Source organism: Andrena cerasifolii, chromosome 6 (assembly GCF_050908995.1).
Source record: "Andrena cerasifolii isolate SP2316 chromosome 6, iyAndCera1_principal, whole genome shotgun sequence".
Lineage (NCBI taxonomy): Eukaryota > Metazoa > Arthropoda > Insecta > Hymenoptera > Andrenidae > Andrena > Andrena cerasifolii.
The window spans coordinates 17,385,439-17,403,604 of record NC_135123.1 but is presented as its reverse complement, the minus strand read 5'-3'; the positions used below and the strand labels follow the sequence as shown (position 1 = coordinate 17,403,604).

At 37.7% G+C, this 18,166-nt stretch overlaps 5 protein-coding genes and 1 long non-coding RNA gene across 8 annotated transcripts; 2 read left to right on the top strand and 4 right to left on the bottom strand.

Moving 5' to 3' along the window:
* Positions 1–320: 320 nt before the first annotated feature.
* On the top strand, positions 321–1,825 carry Arp6 (Actin-related protein 6). The gene is made up of 3 exons (XM_076814900.1): positions 321–549; positions 622–1,593; positions 1,665–1,825. Exons 1-3 carry the CDS (start codon positions 476–478, stop codon positions 1,792–1,794), a joined length of 1,176 nt encoding a protein of 391 aa, XP_076671015.1. The 5' UTR covers positions 321–475; the 3' UTR covers positions 1,795–1,825.
* Positions 1,826–1,875: 50 nt separating this feature from the next.
* Uba5 (Ubiquitin-like activating enzyme 5) lies at positions 1,876–5,909 on the bottom strand. The gene is made up of 6 exons (XM_076814899.1): positions 3,359–5,909; positions 3,142–3,277; positions 2,873–3,069; positions 2,612–2,798; positions 2,201–2,537; positions 1,876–2,130 (listed from the first exon to the last, which is right to left on the bottom strand). The coding sequence occupies exons 1-6, from the start codon at positions 3,496–3,498 to the stop codon at positions 1,952–1,954; spliced, it is 1,176 nt and encodes a 391-aa protein (XP_076671014.1). The 5' UTR covers positions 3,499–5,909; the 3' UTR covers positions 1,876–1,951.
* Positions 5,910–6,277: 368 nt separating this feature from the next.
* Positions 6,278–8,889, top strand: LOC143370172 (uncharacterized). Its single transcript, XR_013085566.1, has 2 exons — positions 6,278–6,404; positions 6,440–8,889. It is a non-coding gene; the product is annotated as an uncharacterized LOC143370172 (long non-coding RNA).
* Ckiialpha (casein kinase II subunit alpha) lies at positions 7,184–12,291 on the bottom strand. 3 transcript variants are annotated; one of them, XM_076814903.1, is made up of 8 exons: positions 12,102–12,291; positions 10,796–11,027; positions 10,580–10,691; positions 10,283–10,495; positions 9,438–9,632; positions 8,993–9,344; positions 8,796–8,889; positions 7,184–7,324 (listed from the first exon to the last, which is right to left on the bottom strand). In XM_076814903.1, exons 2-7 carry the CDS (start codon positions 10,888–10,890, stop codon positions 8,804–8,806), a joined length of 1,053 nt encoding a protein of 350 aa, XP_076671018.1. In that variant the 5' UTR covers positions 10,891–11,027; positions 12,102–12,291; the 3' UTR covers positions 7,184–7,324; positions 8,796–8,803. The 3 variants fall into 3 exon arrangements, with proteins under 3 accessions (XP_076671018.1, XP_076671019.1, XP_076671017.1); XM_076814904.1 differs by lacking the exon at positions 7,184–7,324 and having other exon boundaries at positions 8,030–8,889; positions 10,796–10,949; XM_076814902.1 differs by lacking the exon at positions 7,184–7,324 and having other exon boundaries at positions 8,030–8,889; positions 12,102–12,290.
* A 473-nt stretch (positions 12,292–12,764) lies between these two features.
* Positions 12,765–16,364, bottom strand: LOC143370274 (uncharacterized). The gene is made up of 12 exons (XM_076815195.1): positions 16,097–16,364; positions 15,844–15,964; positions 15,602–15,766; positions 15,101–15,375; positions 14,913–15,032; positions 14,699–14,845; positions 14,153–14,622; positions 13,822–14,080; positions 13,638–13,758; positions 13,245–13,557; positions 13,031–13,172; positions 12,765–12,954 (listed from the first exon to the last, which is right to left on the bottom strand). The coding sequence occupies exons 1-12, from the start codon at positions 16,232–16,234 to the stop codon at positions 12,844–12,846; spliced, it is 2,382 nt and encodes a 793-aa protein (XP_076671310.1). The 5' UTR covers positions 16,235–16,364; the 3' UTR covers positions 12,765–12,843.
* Positions 16,365–16,610: 246 nt separating this feature from the next.
* LOC143370278 (acyl-CoA-binding protein homolog) lies at positions 16,611–17,751 on the bottom strand. Its single transcript, XM_076815199.1, has 3 exons — positions 17,592–17,751; positions 17,016–17,130; positions 16,611–16,889 (listed from the first exon to the last, which is right to left on the bottom strand). Exons 1-3 carry the CDS (start codon positions 17,604–17,606, stop codon positions 16,756–16,758), a joined length of 264 nt encoding a protein of 87 aa, XP_076671314.1. The 5' UTR covers positions 17,607–17,751; the 3' UTR covers positions 16,611–16,755.
* Between the last annotated feature and the right edge of the window lie 415 nt (positions 17,752–18,166).

The following is an 18,166-nucleotide window of genomic DNA, read 5'->3' as shown; positions in this document are numbered from 1 at the left end:
CCTCCAACCAGGTCTTGAAATGAGCTGAAATATTAGATTAACATTCGTTATAACTATACATAGATAGACTTGACTTATTAATGAAAAATTGCAAGTATTACTTGTAAGTATTGTTTCAAATCTGCTGGCATTGTGCCAAAACTAGAAACGTCTTGATTGGGCATATTTTGCATTATCAAGCGCTTTGGCGCTGTTCTTGACCGCTTTCAATCAATGGCTGCGTTCAGCCGACAAAACCGGTGATTGATCTCACTAAGTTTTACTCGCGTCGACCAATGAACGTGCAACTTCAGAGTAAAATCTAGTGAGATCACTCACTGGTTGCTCACCGGTTGTGTCGGCTGAACGCACCCATTGGCAGAGGAATTTAATTCTTTACATCAAATAACTTTGATGAAATTGTTTCAACGCGCGATAGAAAAGAGAAACGATTGAGCTCCAGCTTATCGTTTAATCGGTTAATCGTTTTCTCATCATGAGTAATTCCACCTTTGTTATTGACAATGGTGCTTGCACGGCAAAAGTTGGGTTAGCCTCTGACAGCCCAAAGTGAGTTGATCGAATGGAATATGATACGCGAAAATGAAAGAAACCACAGTTTTTATGCATTTCCATTTTTAGATTAGTTCCTAATTGCATAATGAAAGCGAAAAGCGAGCGACGCAGGCCGTTCGTTGGGAATCAAATCGAAGAATGCCGTGACGCGTCTGGACTCTTTTACATCTTACCATTTCAAAAAGGATACCTCGTCAATTGGGACGTCCAGAAAACCGTATGGGATTATATATTCTCCAAGGAATGCTGTCCAGTGAACCTGAGTCAGCTTTCCACCATCGTCACAGAACCGTTGTTCAATTTTTCCACCATTCAAGAAGCTATGAGCGAGATATTCTTTGAAGAATACGAATGTCATAGCCTTTTAAGAATTAACACGACTACTCTTTCTTGTTACCAGTATAAGACAGAAAATCCTAACGCAAAATGTTGCATCGTCGTCGATAGCGGTTACAGCTTCACTCATATAGTGCCTTATGTAAATGATACTAAAATTAAAGAAGGTATTAGGCGCATCGACGTGGGTGGAAAACTTCTTACAAATCACCTTAAAGAAATAATATCTTATCGGCAGCTTCATGTCATGGACGAAACTTATGTAATAAATCAAGCGAAGGAGGATTCTTGTTTTGTCTCCCAAGAATTTTTCAAAGACATGGAAACCGCTAAAAGTAAATTGGAGAACAATCCTATAGCGAAAGACTATGTTTTACCAGATTATACGACACTGAGACGCGGATTCCTCAAAAACCCAGAGCCCCCTAACGAACAACAGACCTTGCGCCTGGGCAATGAAAGATTCGCTATACCAGAAATTTTGTTTTATCCCTCCGACGTTGGCATTCGTCAAATGGGTATTCCAGAGGCAATTATGGATTGCTTGAAAGCATGCGAAGAAGAGACTTGGCCTCACCTTTTGTCTAATATCATTCTCACCGGTGGTAATGCCAAGTTTCCAGGATTTCAGGAAAGGATTCATAAAGAAGTTAGGAGCCTCGCACCTGCGGAGTACGCGATAAATATTCATTTACCCGACAAGTGAGTATCCAAGTTGCATTGATGATCGGGAAAAATTTCAACATATACGTAACTTACTATCTTCTTTTCAGCCCAATCACGTATGCGTGGCACGGCGGTAAAGCGTTATCGAAAGACCCAATATTTTCCAGTCTTCTAGTAACTCGAGAAGAATACGAGGAAGAAGGACAGAACCTTTGTTTCGAAAGGTTCAATGTTTGAATTTAATAAATTCCTCCGATCGAACGGTTAAGGATCATTTTTCCTTCTTTTATACGATAGGGAAAATTATAATGCACGTCGTAGGTAACAAATTATACAAAATGCAAATGGAATGCATAAAGCGTTAGTACAAGTATTTATCGTGAATGCACGAAATTCAAATGGATTTCATTTGTGCCATAAGTTCTTCTAAACTCGGCCCCGATTCGGCCGGCGCTTGATGGATCTGCGAATTGGCCGATTGCGATGGTATACTGTAGGCCTCCTTCACACCCATACGCGTTAGAGGCTCATTCTCGTCTACATCTTGATCTTGTTCATCGACAAGGGAAATTCCTATGATAAAATATTGTTTGAATCAATTATTTCATTGCAGATATTTCATTTTCATAAACTATTAACGCACCCCACTCGTTATCCTCGTGCAAGGGCTTATCCTCAACGACTTTTTCCATTTTCTCTTCTGGTTTTGGCTTTGCCGCGTATTCTTGTTGACGTTCCCTACAATATTTATCCCCGCAGTTCGGATTTGGTCTTAAAGTCATTCGAGGAAAGAAATCTTGCATAGCATTGTAGCCCAAGTAATAGGATACGTCTCCAAAACTTAAAAGATACTTGAGCGTGTTTTGAACTAAAAAACCAGCTACGATTCCCATAGTCGTGGGTAAGGATGCTGCGCATACACCATCTCGTTTTAAAGTCTTTTCGTCTATATTTTCTGCTACTACTAATGGGGGAGCACACTACGAATAGAACAAAAGTATCAGGGACTTAATTCGACGGGTCAATTTACACTTATATTTTGATTTTTATTCACCGCGAAGCAAGCTGTCTCTCCAGGAACGATAAATTGGATATGACCAGAAACAGCATTTTCAGAGACTCCACTTTCAAACCATTTCTGATCGAGCTCGTTGCAAGCGGTATTAATCGCCATCCTTGCTTCAAAATTATCCACGCAACTTAATACTAAATCTACCTGTCCCTTATTCAAACTGCTGGTCCTAGAAATCAATTTCTCTATCTATTAATCCTTCAACTGGAACTACCTTTTGAGAATCTATATCTTTCTCTATACCTTATGGTATTCATAAAATGATCAAAATGATCCACCGTAGTGATGTTGTAATTATGAGTTTCAATATCTACATCAGGATTAATGTTTTGCAGCGTTTTCGCAGCTGCTTCTACTTTACTTTGACCAGCTTGATGAGGTTGAAAGAAAAGTCGGTTCATATTTGCCATTTCCACCTTGTCATAATCGAAGAGAATCAACTGAAATATATAGTATATTTATCAGTTAAAAAGTTCAAGATCCCCGATTCCTTACAACTAGAAAATTGCTACCTTTCCTATTCCGCATCTTGCGAGCATTTCTGCTGTTACGCTACCAACTCCACCTACTCCAACTATGGCAATTGTCAACTCTCTTATCCTTTCATAATTATCTACTATGCCCATACGCTTTAATGCCATCAACCGACTGTGTAAAGGACAAGAAGCATAAAAGTGTTTCAATACGATTTAGACACAAAACACCGGTCACAATAAAGAGGAAAATCACCTGTAAGGATTAGAATCGATCACTTCACTCGACATATGTTCTATCTTTTCTCTGGCTGTCGACGCATTTTTACGCTGCTCTTCAAGTAATTTCTTTTCGAGCTCCTTTACTCTTTGCCGTAAGTCTTCTAATTTGTCCATTGTTGAAATTAAAATTAATTACAATACAAAGTTAAGGCAACTGTGTTGCACGATAGTGCGGCCAGCGGCTATGACACCACACCATATGATGCCATATGATGACACATCGCCCCGGCCCCCGCGCTCATATGTTGTCGTATACAGGAAAAGGAGAATACCTCACTTATGTATGCTTGTTACATTCGGCGTATCCTCACGATCAAGAAAATATTTATTAAATATTTTACATGAATCAACTTTACTCTACGCGACTGTTTTTACAATACGTATAGTCGGTTTCGAGGATTTTTAATAAAGATTGCATACTCGAGAACATAACCTGCCACTCCTAATCGATCCATCCTGAAGCAAATGAGCTAAACATTTCCTTCGATCTTGCAATAGTCTTTTTGCCATTATACGATTGAGCGATCGGGATATTAATGATTTTAATCAAGATATACGTGATTTCATGCATACATGCATGAATGTATGTATATAGGTGGAAGGTAATCGCGTTAGTTCGAAAAATGAAAGAGTATGTAATTGGAAAAAGAACTGAATCGTGGCAAAGACGTTCAATAATGACAAGCTTAGTTCTTTTAATACAAACGAAGTTGTATTTGCCTTTTCTTTCAATTAATCCTATACAGTACTGTTATTTCAGCGTTGTTACAACGGTACGTTGTTTTTTTGTTGTAAATCGTACATGTGTATGGTTACATCGTACATACTATATACGCACAGTCTGTAAGTATCCGTGACTCGTCTTTTATTTAGCCATCGTACCACCGCTAATCTCGTGAATCGATATTGCAAAAACCATTAAAAACACGGGGTCGCATAATACAGGGTGGGTTATCTCTTTGTTTCTAACATGCTTCCTCTTCAGCGGCCGACGATGAGGTTTAAATCAAAGCAGTCCCGTGCACTTTGGCTAATTTTATTGTCATACCTCAACCATGTCAAAATAGTTTATTTTACAGTAATCCCGCGTGTAATTAAAAGAACTAAGAACCTTTCAGAGTAGCAGAGAGAAACAGAAAAACGAGGAAGTCTGTAAACGATTTCACGTCGTCGCTTTGGCATTGTAACTTGTAACCGATAACGGAACGGTAGAGACAGTTCAGTGCATTAATAGGTAATAACTCTCCAACGAAATAGACACGAAAGAAAGAAAAAAAAATAGTGTAAAATTCAAATGACTGGCCTGTAATGCACGATAACGACAGAACGGCATTCCTAATGATTCACGTCTATTAACATCACATATCCTGCTCTCAAACGTTGAGCGCGCGAAACTATGACGTTGTTGCAAGACACAGTATCAAAGTTAAAATTCAGCATAATATATTAATTATATTAGTGACAATTCGTTATTTTAATTGTTTTTTTGTTCGTTTAAGTTCATTTGCAGATTTAAATAGTAATTATTCAATAGTTTTTTTTTTCTATAAAACTAAACTAGATTATCGTAAACTTAACGTATGAACAGGGAGGGTTGTCAAACTTGGACAAACAAGTACGTTTGCGCCGTTCTTGCCACGTAAAAAGTCAATTGAAATTAAACGGTCGTCGTGCGTTCGAGCGATACCACGATCATAAGCAGAATAAATAAAATGTATTTATAGTTTATACTCGTATTACACAGAGTATTCTTTTTTACATCTTTAATATCTATAGCGCGCAGCATCCACCTCGCACAACTATGTACCCTTCATATTTTCACTTTTCCTCTGTGTACATGTATATATGTATATATATTTTTTTACGTGTCAATGAAAAATAAAATATACATATATATACATAGAAAATCTTAAAATACACGATAATAAGGCAAAAACGGCGCAGCGATCAGAATAAGAAGCGAACATTACTAGTTTTAGCCGATAATATTCGGGAGCGCGTTATCACTCTTCCAATTTAAATTCACACTCCGCTTGAATCGGGTACGCATATCTTGCAATACGCTGGCTTACGTATATATGTGTGTATGTATGTAATGATGTGGTGGCGGGTGTGTGTGGTATGTGTGTGTGGGCGCGCGCGCGCGCGTATATATATATACATATATACCGAATTGACCGTACTTTATGCGCAATTTATACGTATAGGAACTGACGAATTCTTTCGAAACAATACGAAAGGTACGGTGTACAAGTGGAGTGTGCTCTATTCCTATACATTTTTAAAAAGTACGTCTTTCTCTCTCTCTCTCTCTCTCGTTCGCTCTCTCTTTCGTTCTCTCGTTCTCGTTCTCTCTCTCTCTCTCTCTCTCTCTCTCTCGCCCGCGCGGTGAATTTTTTCAAATGTACACAATAAATTGGCTTATACTCATATATAAATAATTACATGTTCAATTTTATAAGAAACACATTGGTAATGCTGTATGTATGAAATAATTGGATCGATGTGGTTGGACAAGTTTTTATCAGCGCATCGAGCGTATAGATGTACAGCAATACGAATGTTTTTTCCCCTCTCCTTTTTTCTATTATCTGTGTACATCACTTTTATGTTCGTAGGCTTTTGCTGACGCCAAGTGTTTTAAGGTGTCTGTGAATTCTCGCTTCGATCAATGAACCTCTACGGTTCAACATGAGAAACAGAGAAAAGTGCAAAACGACCGTAGAAGCATGGAAACAGCAAGTGACTGCTAAAACTTTAATCGCGCCTCCAAAATGGTACTTTTAGTTATACCCTCGACTGGCAATGCCTTACCAACAGTCTCGATAGCATCATCAATTTACTGGATACACAGGTATTCACAGAGCACAAAGAGTACTTGGCTATAACAAACATTTTATTCAACTATCATTGTATCAGATATAAACGAACATTTTTATCATCGTTAAAAGTACTAAACCGAGCGGCCTAAGGTACATGTATAAGTGTCTGTGTCTCCGTGTGAGTACGTATGTGTGTGTGTGTGTGTGTGTGTTTGTGTGTGAGACAGTGTAAGTGTGGATGTGTATGAAGCGCGAGCGTGCGCGACGACGTACGGACGCGCGGGTACGGCTGTAAATGTACGCGTGGTTTTTGCTTTGCATCGTCTTTACCATGATATCTCGTGTGATTACGGACGATCAGCTTCCGAACGACGTAACATGATCTAGTCGCATCTGTATGCATTTACGGTTTTCCCATGACCGTGACATTCGTGGCAGCGTCAGTAAAAGATGGTACCACATAAATCATAAATTACAAAACGAAAGTAACGTACAACGAATGTGTTAAATGGCACATGCACACCGACCAATATGGACGGAGCACGCACTTTATACTCGACAGATTTTGTGTCTCGTTCCTTGTCGTTTCTATTAACATGTGTCGTTCACTCGACAACGATCTCAGAACACATCGATTACTTCCCATCTGTCGTTAACGTTAGACTTTAACCGTACACGGTAATAGATTACTTGCCTTACACCAAACGCAAATTATCATTCTTTTCTCTCTTTTTTTTTTTTGTTCTTTTCGTTTGTTTTGTCCCTTTTCACTTTACTTTCAAGTTATTCCCAGGCTGAAGGAGGAATGTCTAAAACATAGAACTGTATGTACTGTATCGAAACAATGGTCCACCTCCATCGTATGCAGCACTTTTCTTTCTCTAACTTGGCGGGCTCGGGTGGAATGAAAGGGTCAAGTTTGATCATTTCACGGGTCAAAAATTCTAAATCGTATAAAAAGACTGCAAGAGACGCGACGAATATTCCGTAGAGTATGCATTCCGAGTCCCATATCCAACACCTCCGACATTTCTTAGTCCGTTTGTTCCACGAACCGGTACGCTGCTCACAGTCACGCCTAGGGATGGGATCAAGCCCCTCGCGCGAGCTATCGATACCTAAACGAAAATGTTTGATCTCTTTGCATAACTCCGTAAAAGATAGACGCGCATCGACTAAAAGCATGCCTGTTCTGAAATGACCGAGCAATTCAAGTCCAGTTGTCGTTTCATACGCAGATCGGATGTTCAAAGTACATACGTCAGCATTGGTAGCTGCCACCACTCACCCACAGATTATCGACATATCCTTGGAAAACGCCTGTACATACATCACACCCTTTCCCAAAAAATGACAACATCTCCATTGCACGTTACACAATCTATAATACAATCGACTTCCCTATAATAATATTTTGACTATCGGCTAATGAGGAATCAAACATTTTCTTCCAGGTATGAATACTGACGCGTGCGACTTCATGCTTTTACTATAATAATAATTGTATCGAGAAGAAATGCAAGGAACGCGTAATTGGCGAGGCATCGCGCTACTCTCGATTCCCGATGCGACAACAGGTAGTAAAACATGGGCAGCATTTTGTACGTTTCGTTTGAATGATCGATTGGTCGACATTAAACGACACAGACTTGAATCGTTTGATTATTTCAAATCAAACATTTGTTTAGTCGCGTAGTCTCTATGTCACGTGAATAGTCACTCGAAACGATCTTCTTGTTAATAAAAAACAGAGAGAGAGAGAGAGAGAGAGAGAGAGAGAGAGAGAGAACAAAAGAAAAGAGAAAATGTGGTAAAAAGGGCAGTTGTCGCGAAAATGAGAAATTTTTATAATACAGCATACCGGGTGAAATAAAAGCGTACATTACTCGCAAAAGAAGATCGCTTTACGTTATTTAGGGCTGGTAATTACATTATTTCGTACGTTTTTCTCTATCGTATTATTATAAACACCGCACTGATCATTCCATACTCCTGAAATTCTAATTCTATAAATCATCAGTGACAATGGGATGGTTTACGCTACTTTTCTTTCGCTATTTAGGTGTCTGGAATGACCATGCGTAAAGCGTAACATAGTTTTTTTTTTCTTCCTCCGTTAACTTATTCGCAATGGGAACGGTTTTGAAACGACAGACATCTTATAGTAGCGATACATTTCAACCTAAATGTGTTTCCACGCTCAACGCTTCAACACTTTACACGAGCTGTGCCTGCCATTGCGAATTAGTTAAACAATTAGATGTCGACTCCGGGCGATATCGACGACAGCCGTTATATCTTATATATCTCATGCGTTCAACTGCGTGCCATCTGAATCGCGCGCGCGTATCCGCAGATATTGACAATACAGACACAAAGTTCTTAGCCCCGGCATTATTTCGTTCTTTATAAATATCGTAAAATAGAAATTGTGAATCCGAATTAGTACGAACTTTACGGATGTTCGATCAATGCGCATCTTATTCGAAGATGCGAATGACAATTTATGGCGTTCTCGTGGTCGATTCAGCAATGCATGAATGATATGGTTAAATAATTATAAATTGGAAATTGTGGTGGTGACATTACCTGGGCCGTTACTCACCTACAGGCAACGAACCTGTCATGGGAGTAGGTGACGATGATACCATGTTTAACCGACCTTGATCTTTAACTATTGGATCTATGGATTGCAAAATCAAGTTATGAGAGAGAGAGAGAGAGAGAGAGAGAGAGAGAGAGAGAGAGAGAGAGACGAGCGATTTCAATATCCTCCGCATACTTACAAAAATAGGGATGCTCCATAGCTTCGCGTGCAGTAAGTCTCTCGAAATGGTCATAGCGCAAAAGTTTGTCAAGGAAATCAAGGCTTTCGGCTGATACTAAATGTTGGTTCTCCGAATGCATGAAACGCTCCCAGCGTTTGCGCGAATGTCGGCCTAGAATGTCATTGAAACGAGGATCCAATTCAATGTGATACTTGTCAAGATATTCAAACAGTTCTTCGGTCCCAAGAACCTTTGCGATTCTAACTAGTTGGTCATAATTATCGTGTCCGTGAAAAAACGGTTCTTTCCTGAATATCATACTTGCGAGCATACATCCAAGTGACCACATATCTAATGAATAATCATACATCTGCAACAGGAGAAAAGCGGCATACATGTAATATAGAGAATGTGATTAGAATTTATGTTAGTTAAAGCAATGAACGGTGTTGGGACTACAAACCTGATAATCTACGAGTAGTTCTGGACCTTTAAAATAACGCGAAGCTACTCGTACATTATATTCTTGACCGGGATGATAAAACTCCGCCAAGCCCCAATCTATTAATCGCAACTTTCGATTTTCGTGATCTATCATAACGTTGTGCGGTTTGACGTCCCTATGCATTATTCCCATACTATGACAATAATCCAACGCCTATAGTAGAAGAAACATGAAATAATGTCGTATAGGTCTTTAACATTTCACTGATCGTTATGTGGCCATAAATGCAAAGTGGTTTCAACGTTATCCGCCTATTACTTACTTAAACGAAACATTTATGAGTCCGAAAATTATATTTAAAAATATTCTCAAGCTAACTATCTTTTATCATGTTTTCTAACAAACATAGTTACCCTCCTAATTTCCTTATACCTAAGTTCGTCGACTTTACGTAATTAGCTGTGCACTATTTTGGCATGTAATGCCATAATACCGTAATTTCAAATATTAATATGTTTGGTCAGAATCAATGATAAAAGAGAAACTGTTTCTGTATTCTTATACGAAGGAAGTTTTAACGCTATAGTAAATAAATTGTTTAACCTTTAAACTCTTTTGTAGTATTGAAAGGATTAAAAAGATGATCTGTAACAATACAGCAAACTGCTATTTCGATACTTTAATACGATATGAAAAAATCGAATGTTTTTGCTGTACTTGCACCAGTGATGAACTCGTATAAATTACACATTTTCGAACCCTTCCTTGAACCTATGATATACACCTACATCTATCAAAATAATAATCTCGAAGGTTCACATTGGACTGATACTTGGTTCCATTGCACTTAACAATACACGCACTTTTAATAACTCGTAGAGGTAGTATCTTATGTCGTAGTCTGTTAGCGTCTGGTACAATTGCTTGAAATCTGTGTTGTTGACATGTTCAAAGATCAGTGCCGGTGTCCTCGATACTGGATCTTTAACTACTGCTTGGAGTGTAATTATATTGGTCCCACCTTTAAGGTTTTCTAAGATTTTGATCTCCCTTTTTATCTTCTTCTTTTTTACAGGCTAAAATTAAAAGATTATATGAAAAATTATATTCTCCAAACGATCGCCAGCTATTTACTGCGAGTCCGATCTATGTTTCCATACCTTTAAAATTTTTACAACACATCTTTCACTATTCGTTACATTAATGGCTTCAAATACTTCGCTATATTTTCCTCTGCCTAATTTTCTCACTAACTGGTAATCGTCTTGTTGTCTATATAATAAAGTAATACAGAAGCATTGGTAAGTGTGCAAAGATTACAAAGTAACCAAACTATACGCGATGTGGAACTGTATAAGTGGAAAATATACACTTACCCCCAATCAACGACATAGGATTCATAGTCCCAGTAATCTCTAGATTTGTGTGAATTCACATCTGTATAAACTCGCGCTCTACTAGGTAGTGCCATTCTCTCCGATATATCACTATTACTATTTGTTTTATTGATTGCTATGCTTTCACCGTTGTCTATCAAAAAGTTATAAGAGCTAGTTACTTTATCTCCTCCACTCACCCAGTTACGAATGCGCGAGGAAAAAAGTACACCTGAATCGTCAAAACAATTACATTAAAGTAGGAAAAAAACTGAATATCTGTTTTAAATTGACAGGAAAACACAATAAATCCTTAAACTTATAGCATTACTCTTTCTCCTCGCAACCACTATTTTCTTACATGTTAGACATGTTGTATCTATTAAAGTGCTTGAACATAGTATCTTTTAAAACTCTGAGATAGCAGAAAGACATTGGCACAGTTTACTTATTACAACTGAATTATGTTACTTTCTAACTACAGATATCAAAGGTATAACATTCGCTCAAACTATGTACATTTCCTTCTTGGTGATATCAAACTATTATATATCCATATCATGGTCCATATTTACACGTACAAAGATAACATACAATATAGAAAGACCAATCTTACCATTTAAATTTATATATATATGTATATATATAACGATTATGTTAAATATGGTGCATAAAATAAAAGCGAATGAATTTCTACCAACTTACAGATTGATATTTCTTACGTACAATTGAAGCAACAGTGTCAAAGGATAACTCGATTACTTTATTAATCAACAAATTACAAGTTTTACAAGTTATAATATTGAAATTTTTCATTGCGAGCCCTATATGCAACATCTAAGAAGATTTAATGAAAGTGGCCAGTTACATGGTTAGAAAAGTCAAAACAAGTTTAAGAGGAATCAGTGTGCGATTTGGAGCAGAATAATAAGTGGGCAAAAGAATGAGGCATAAAATAAGATATCGATAAAGGTGAAAAGGTAGAAATGTGTTCCTTGATTGCAACGAGTGAATAGTATATTCCTGAGATGTCTATTGATTGCGAGTCGCGGAAGACTACCGGTCCGTTTCAACAATTTCTAATTATCATCTCGCGAAAGAAGAGTTCTAACTATACGAGAGGAATCTGTTCGTACGAGAAGTGATATTATCGTTAAAGATGAAAATTTGTAGTAAAATTTAATCTGCTATCGGTACATGGAATAGAAGCACGGCACGCACAAGCACAGGACACGAACACACATGTACGAGATAAATCACACGCCATCGCGATCAGGAAATTAACGATGACTTATTTTCGACTCACCTAATACATTCCGGACCCGAATCTTGGTTGGATTGACTGCAACGGATCTGGAAATTCGTCGTGAAATCACGCAACCCGCTTGCGGAATATGTGAGGCCGCGCGAACGCGTAAAACTCAAAGATTTTTGCGGGCGGCCGGCTTCTCAAACGAGCGAGGTCCAAGATGGCAGCCAACAACCCGCCACAAACCTCCATTCTATAGATTCGAATCTTTCAACCTCCAACCAGTCCGATGGTGGCGCTTCTCCCAAACTAACCTTATCACCAGCCCGACCAGCCCCACTTTTCTCCAATACCAACCAACCAGTTAGAAATATTACAACTATGTAAAATTCGCAACTACCTGTTTAAAAATCTTACAAAAATATTACGATGCTGTAAAAATTTCCAACCTATAACTATTAATAATAAAATACCGAATCCTTAAAGACTTTACACAAGTACTTAGGTATTTATCCAGAGTGGATTTCTCTACGAAGGAATTTAGGAACGCTTCACATTGACCAATCGAAACTACTCTCTTTATTCCTCGCGTACGATATTAAAACGTGTAATACAATATTTAAAAAAATCCCGCTATCGCACTATTATAATATACTATGACAAAAAGCATCTATTTTTCACTAATGCTATCCCTATAATCCATGAATTAAATGAGTGGGATTGAATAGGAACATTTTTATTTCAAGTTCAAGATATTTAAGAAAGAAGTTTAAACAATATGTAACTATAATATCCTGAATTAACATTTACTCCCATTTCGTGTTAAAGAATATACAGGATGTAATAATGACCAATCATCTTTCACCGAAAACCATTGCTCCAAAAGTCGCTCTATACTCTCTGCACTCTCCTGTAATCAATTTCGAATAATTTATATAAACAATTATAGGATGAAGCAGCAGTATCGTTATATGGGTACAAATTACCTCATCTGTACTCGTATCGGGTACGTTTAATTCTTTTTTAAGACGCACAGCATCTAAAATCCAAATGTCTGATGATTTTTTAACAATCCACAAATTAGGGTATAGTGTTCCAATGACAATATTCTTATGTTTGCAGATGGATCTGTAATATTTATATTGAATATTAAGTAAGGATAAATAGCTGCACAATCAATATAACGCTATAGCAGCTTACTTGTTAAGAAAACTTTCAGTTACTTTCTTTATATGCATGTCCCAAGGTACAATAGTTCTGATTAACAAGTTTTCTTTTTTCTCGAGATTCATAGTTTTCATATTTTCCAGTACTTTTAATATCCTCTTTCTATTTTTCTTACTCTCCACTGCGGGCTTCTCTTTTGTTTCCCGATTTTCTGTATCGCTATTTCTTTTCTCCTCGCGTGCCAGATCTCTGTAATAGCCACGTTCCTCGGGCGATAACTTTTTCCAAAGATTAGTTATCGCATTTGCAATTTGTGGCGCTGTCATAGTTGGGTTCTGCTCCATTACTGGAAACGCAAACGTCGCCTGTACTTGCTTGCTCTACGTGTAGCGCACAACAGATTACCATGCTTCTTAATTCATTTACCTTTCTGCCTAATGTGCTTCGAATATTTAAGGAAACCTGTGCATAAGTTACTATCGTATGAATCACTCTCTGTTGTTGCATCAGACCCTGTATCAAGGTAAACGTGTACGTCCGTACCTCCCTACCAAAATTAACACTCTTATTTCATAATGCTGCTATAGTTGTATCGATTACCAGGTTTTACCTTAAATCCAGGCACATGTCCTTTGCTCCACTTCTCTAACGTCATCGTTTCTTTTTTTTTATCTAATTTACTACCTTTTTGTCCGATCGCGACATTTAAGTTTTGTATCATATTCTCTTTTTCACTTGTACCCTTGCCATAGTCATTCCAGTTGAAATCTTCACCGAAATCTACAATTGGCAATTGACTTAATGTTTCAGATGCTGGAGTCATCTCTAAGGGGGGACTATCATCAGTATTCTCCTTCGCACTTGCATTGCTGCAGAAAATAAAAAGTATATTGAAAGAATCGTCAAACAAGAGTGTTTTATATCACGCTTAAGATACTAACTTTGAATTACTGAAAACTTCGCGTTCACTTGGAACTACAGTAAAATTCTGGGAATCATTTGAATCACAGTCACTTAAATTTAAGGATGGTAACCGAAGGTCAATGTCATTTGCATTTTTCCGACACTTACTACCACCCTCGTTCTGATCATCTGTCTGATTTTTAGTAACTTCCGTCTGCTTGTTACATTCGGAATTGCTACTGCTGAAATTAAAATTTCTGCCTACATTGTCATCACATTGTTTAGGTGCGCATACTTTCTTCTCAGTTACTCTGTCACCGCTTCCTTCTCTTTGTAATTTTCGTTTTTTGCACGCAGGCCACTCGTTTTCTACATCATCGGTGCTGGTTTTTTGGGTATAATCGTGATAATCACTGAGCGACTTGTCGCAAGCATTTTCATCCTGCACTTCTCTTTGTATTCCATAATAATCCCTTATGCGTTTGTCTACTGTATCGAGAACTAATTTCTATAGTAGTATACGATAAACATTATGTTCGTATTTTAATCTGAATTCTGGTTAATGTTATTAAGTATTTAATCACCTGATCTTTAAAGAGAACGGAGGTCTTATTTGGATCCAGATTAACATCAATATTTCTTGCATTTGTTAAAATACTCAAAATAAATATCGGCTTCTTTCTCGATGACGAATCTTGTCCCAATGTCTCCAATATCGATTTAGTCACTGTCTAAAAATAATTTCCGATTTTTTTTTAATCGCGTTATTTGATTAGGGCGGAAATGTAAAAATTCTACCTTCTCTAAATCCTTATGTTTAATAGGTCTATTATTTACGAAAATGTACTGTGCTCCAGACTGGAACACTTCAGACATGTTCTGTGTTTCTTTTAGTGGTACCATTAGTTTCGCATTCACCTGAAGAATATAAATGACCAATTAAAGAATCGAAATCATACAATAGACTTTATAGCATATACAATTACCTCTGCATCTTCAACAGCTATCCAAGTCATATTAGACCTCACCTTTTTACCAAGAATATAAGTTACTGCTTCCTCGACGGTACTTGTACCAGGTTTCGCGAATATCATGTTGCTATCAACTTTATAACTTATGCGTACAGAAAACTTACAAATTCCATAACTTTTGATTAATGATTCCAATATTTTAATATCCTGGTGACCTTTCTTTTGATTGGTAATCAGTTGTCTTTGGACCGGTACTTGTTTAAATAACTGCCTAACCTGGACAGTTGTTCCTAAAAGAAATTAAACTTTTAAAGAAAAACGAATACTTTTAAGAAACACATTTAAGGGGGGATTTTTTTTTTCATGAAAAAAAAATTTCTAGGAAAATAAGGATTGCTTTAAAAGTATATAAAAAATCCAAGCCCTATATTTTTATTTATACGAACAAAAAAATCCCCAACTCTCTCTTTTGTTAGTGGTTTTAGGGTGGGGTCCCCCCTTAATTTGTTTATGTACCTGTAGATCTGTGACAAGGTTCAGACTTTGTAATACATCCGTTATGATCGATAGTATAACAGACACCGACATCGTCTGCTTCCGTCTTTGATATAATCGTGATATCTGATATTACGCTCAATGCATAAAGCGCTTCGCCTCTGAATCCATACGTCTCTAATGACTCTAAAAATAATGTAACCGTGATATTCGAATATAAACGATAGTACAGATATTCGCCTATAATGAAACATGTTACTTACCCAAGTCAGAGAAGTTTAAAAGTTTGGACGTGTAAGACGATAAAGCCATGTAAGATGCATCTACCTTGGAAATACCGCAGCCATCGTCCTTTACTTCTATTAAAGTGGCTCCATTGTCTATCTAACAATTAAGATACGAAGTTGACGTTAGAAAGATGAAACGCAAGGTTTTCCTTTGAGAAACGAAATATGTTTATGGTTCGCGAGAAGATACGCGAAGAAGAAAAGAATGTGAAGAAAGAAAGCGCAATACCAAATTGATTTCAATGTTTTTGGCATTGGCGTCCAACGCGTTTTCTATTAACTCCTTTGCAGCACTAGATATCGAAGTTATAACTTGAGTGGTAGATATAAGCTTCGCCGTATGTTTGTCCAAAGCCGAGATGACCATTTTTACGCAACATTCAACTCTGTCCACGCAATTAAGCGTATTTAAAGGTTTTATAAGCAGTAGATTTCATGGGTATCGACATAACCCAACACGACATCTCACCATATAATGTAAACACAATGTATTTGCAATATAGTTGGTTAGAAAAGGCGCGCCGCGCGAGTAGAATTTGAAATTTTCTGCACGAACCAAGTCAAGTATCTAGATTGTCCGCAGTTTCAGACGTGAGAGGAGGGGCTACCGCAAAGACACGTGACACGTCCATCATGATTGAAATTGCATGTTGTAAGCGTGCGTATCAGTGCATATCTATGAACTTAATTGTAAGTAGCTCGTGTGCAGCAGGTAAATAACGGATAAAGAGTTATAAAACGAATCGAAATTGAAAAAGGAACTAGTCACTGTTTATTTCAGGATACATATATGTTGCTACAACATAACAAGGTACAAAACATAGTGACGCAACACACCGTCTCATTACTCGTCATTACCATATAAAATGAAAAAACCAATTAAACGTTTTATTTATATTTTCCCAGCAGAGTGTTAGCGCACTTAATGTAGGCCTCTTTGGCGTCATTTTGCGACATGTTTTCCCGCGATTGCCACGCGTCCCATTTCGCTTTTCCCTTCAAATCCAGCGAATTGGGTTTAGCTGGAATTTTACGAAGAAACCGTTATACATAATAGTTTGTCACCATATAATGATAAGTGGCATATAATATATTTCAAGTTACTTTTATAACTTTTCTTTTGAATAGTAACCAAAATGGTAACTTACGCGTATTCACCTTGCCCACAGTTGATTGTTTGAATAATCCATAAAGTTCCAAAAACTCTGCGTCCGTAGGACGCTTAGTAATGGTTTTCACGGACTCTGCTGCTTCCTCAAATTTCTGCAAAATCGTAATATATATGTGTATTAGTTCGGACGCGGCGAAACGTTATATTCCTCTTTCGCCTACATTTCATTTATCGTGAATCGATTGAAATTTCTTTCGCGTATGCTTTATTATTAATTCGAGAAATCACTTTTCCCAGCATTTCCCCTTCCCCCGTTTATCGCCCGTTTCCAAGGTTCGTACATACGTATAAGTACGTACTGATCGATCCCCGATCATTACGATACCGCGAAAATACAAACTTATCGGCAATTGGCGTATGTATATAGCTCGAAAGTAGAGTTTGATCGAAGTAAAGGTGCTATGGATTCTGTTGCAGTTTTCATCGCGAAGAAATGCAGATAGGCGCGTTGGGGAGAAATACTGAATTTGGTGGTTGGAAGATGATCGATTTCCCTTTATAGTACAAGGCAGCTTTTGCCACACGATTCGCGACAGAAGAGAATAACGGTTACCTGATCGAGAGACATCCTTTCGAGCAGTTGCTTGTAGCCTTCGCGAAACCGCTAAATGATCACTGACAATGAGCGCACTGAGCAACGGATCCTCCCATGCATCGATTAAATATATACCTTCCGACTCCACTGCCCTCCCTCTACCGCCACTTATTTCCCTACTACAAACCGTAACGATAAACAAAAATGCGATTGGAAAGAAATCGCGATACAGATTTAATGGATCAATGTTCAAGTTTCCATAATTGATTGCAGAAATAATTATGAATCTACTGGAGCGTATATTATCATGAGATTACATATTCTACACAGGACTGTGACATTTAAAGCATAATATTTGTGTTGCCCGTCTTTGATTCGTTACGTAAACGATTACACCGCAGTTTTTAGGATCTAGAGACGCGGTAGCGTATCGACGCTAAGTACATGAAAGACACCCTGTATATATGTCGATTGTCGCTGCCGTGTATCTTTACTCGTAACCCGGCTATTCCAACCTTGCCTGCAATATTTCTAAATTTAAAGGCATTTTTCTTATGCAAACCGCATATATAAGCTTTCGAATAAGACCAAAT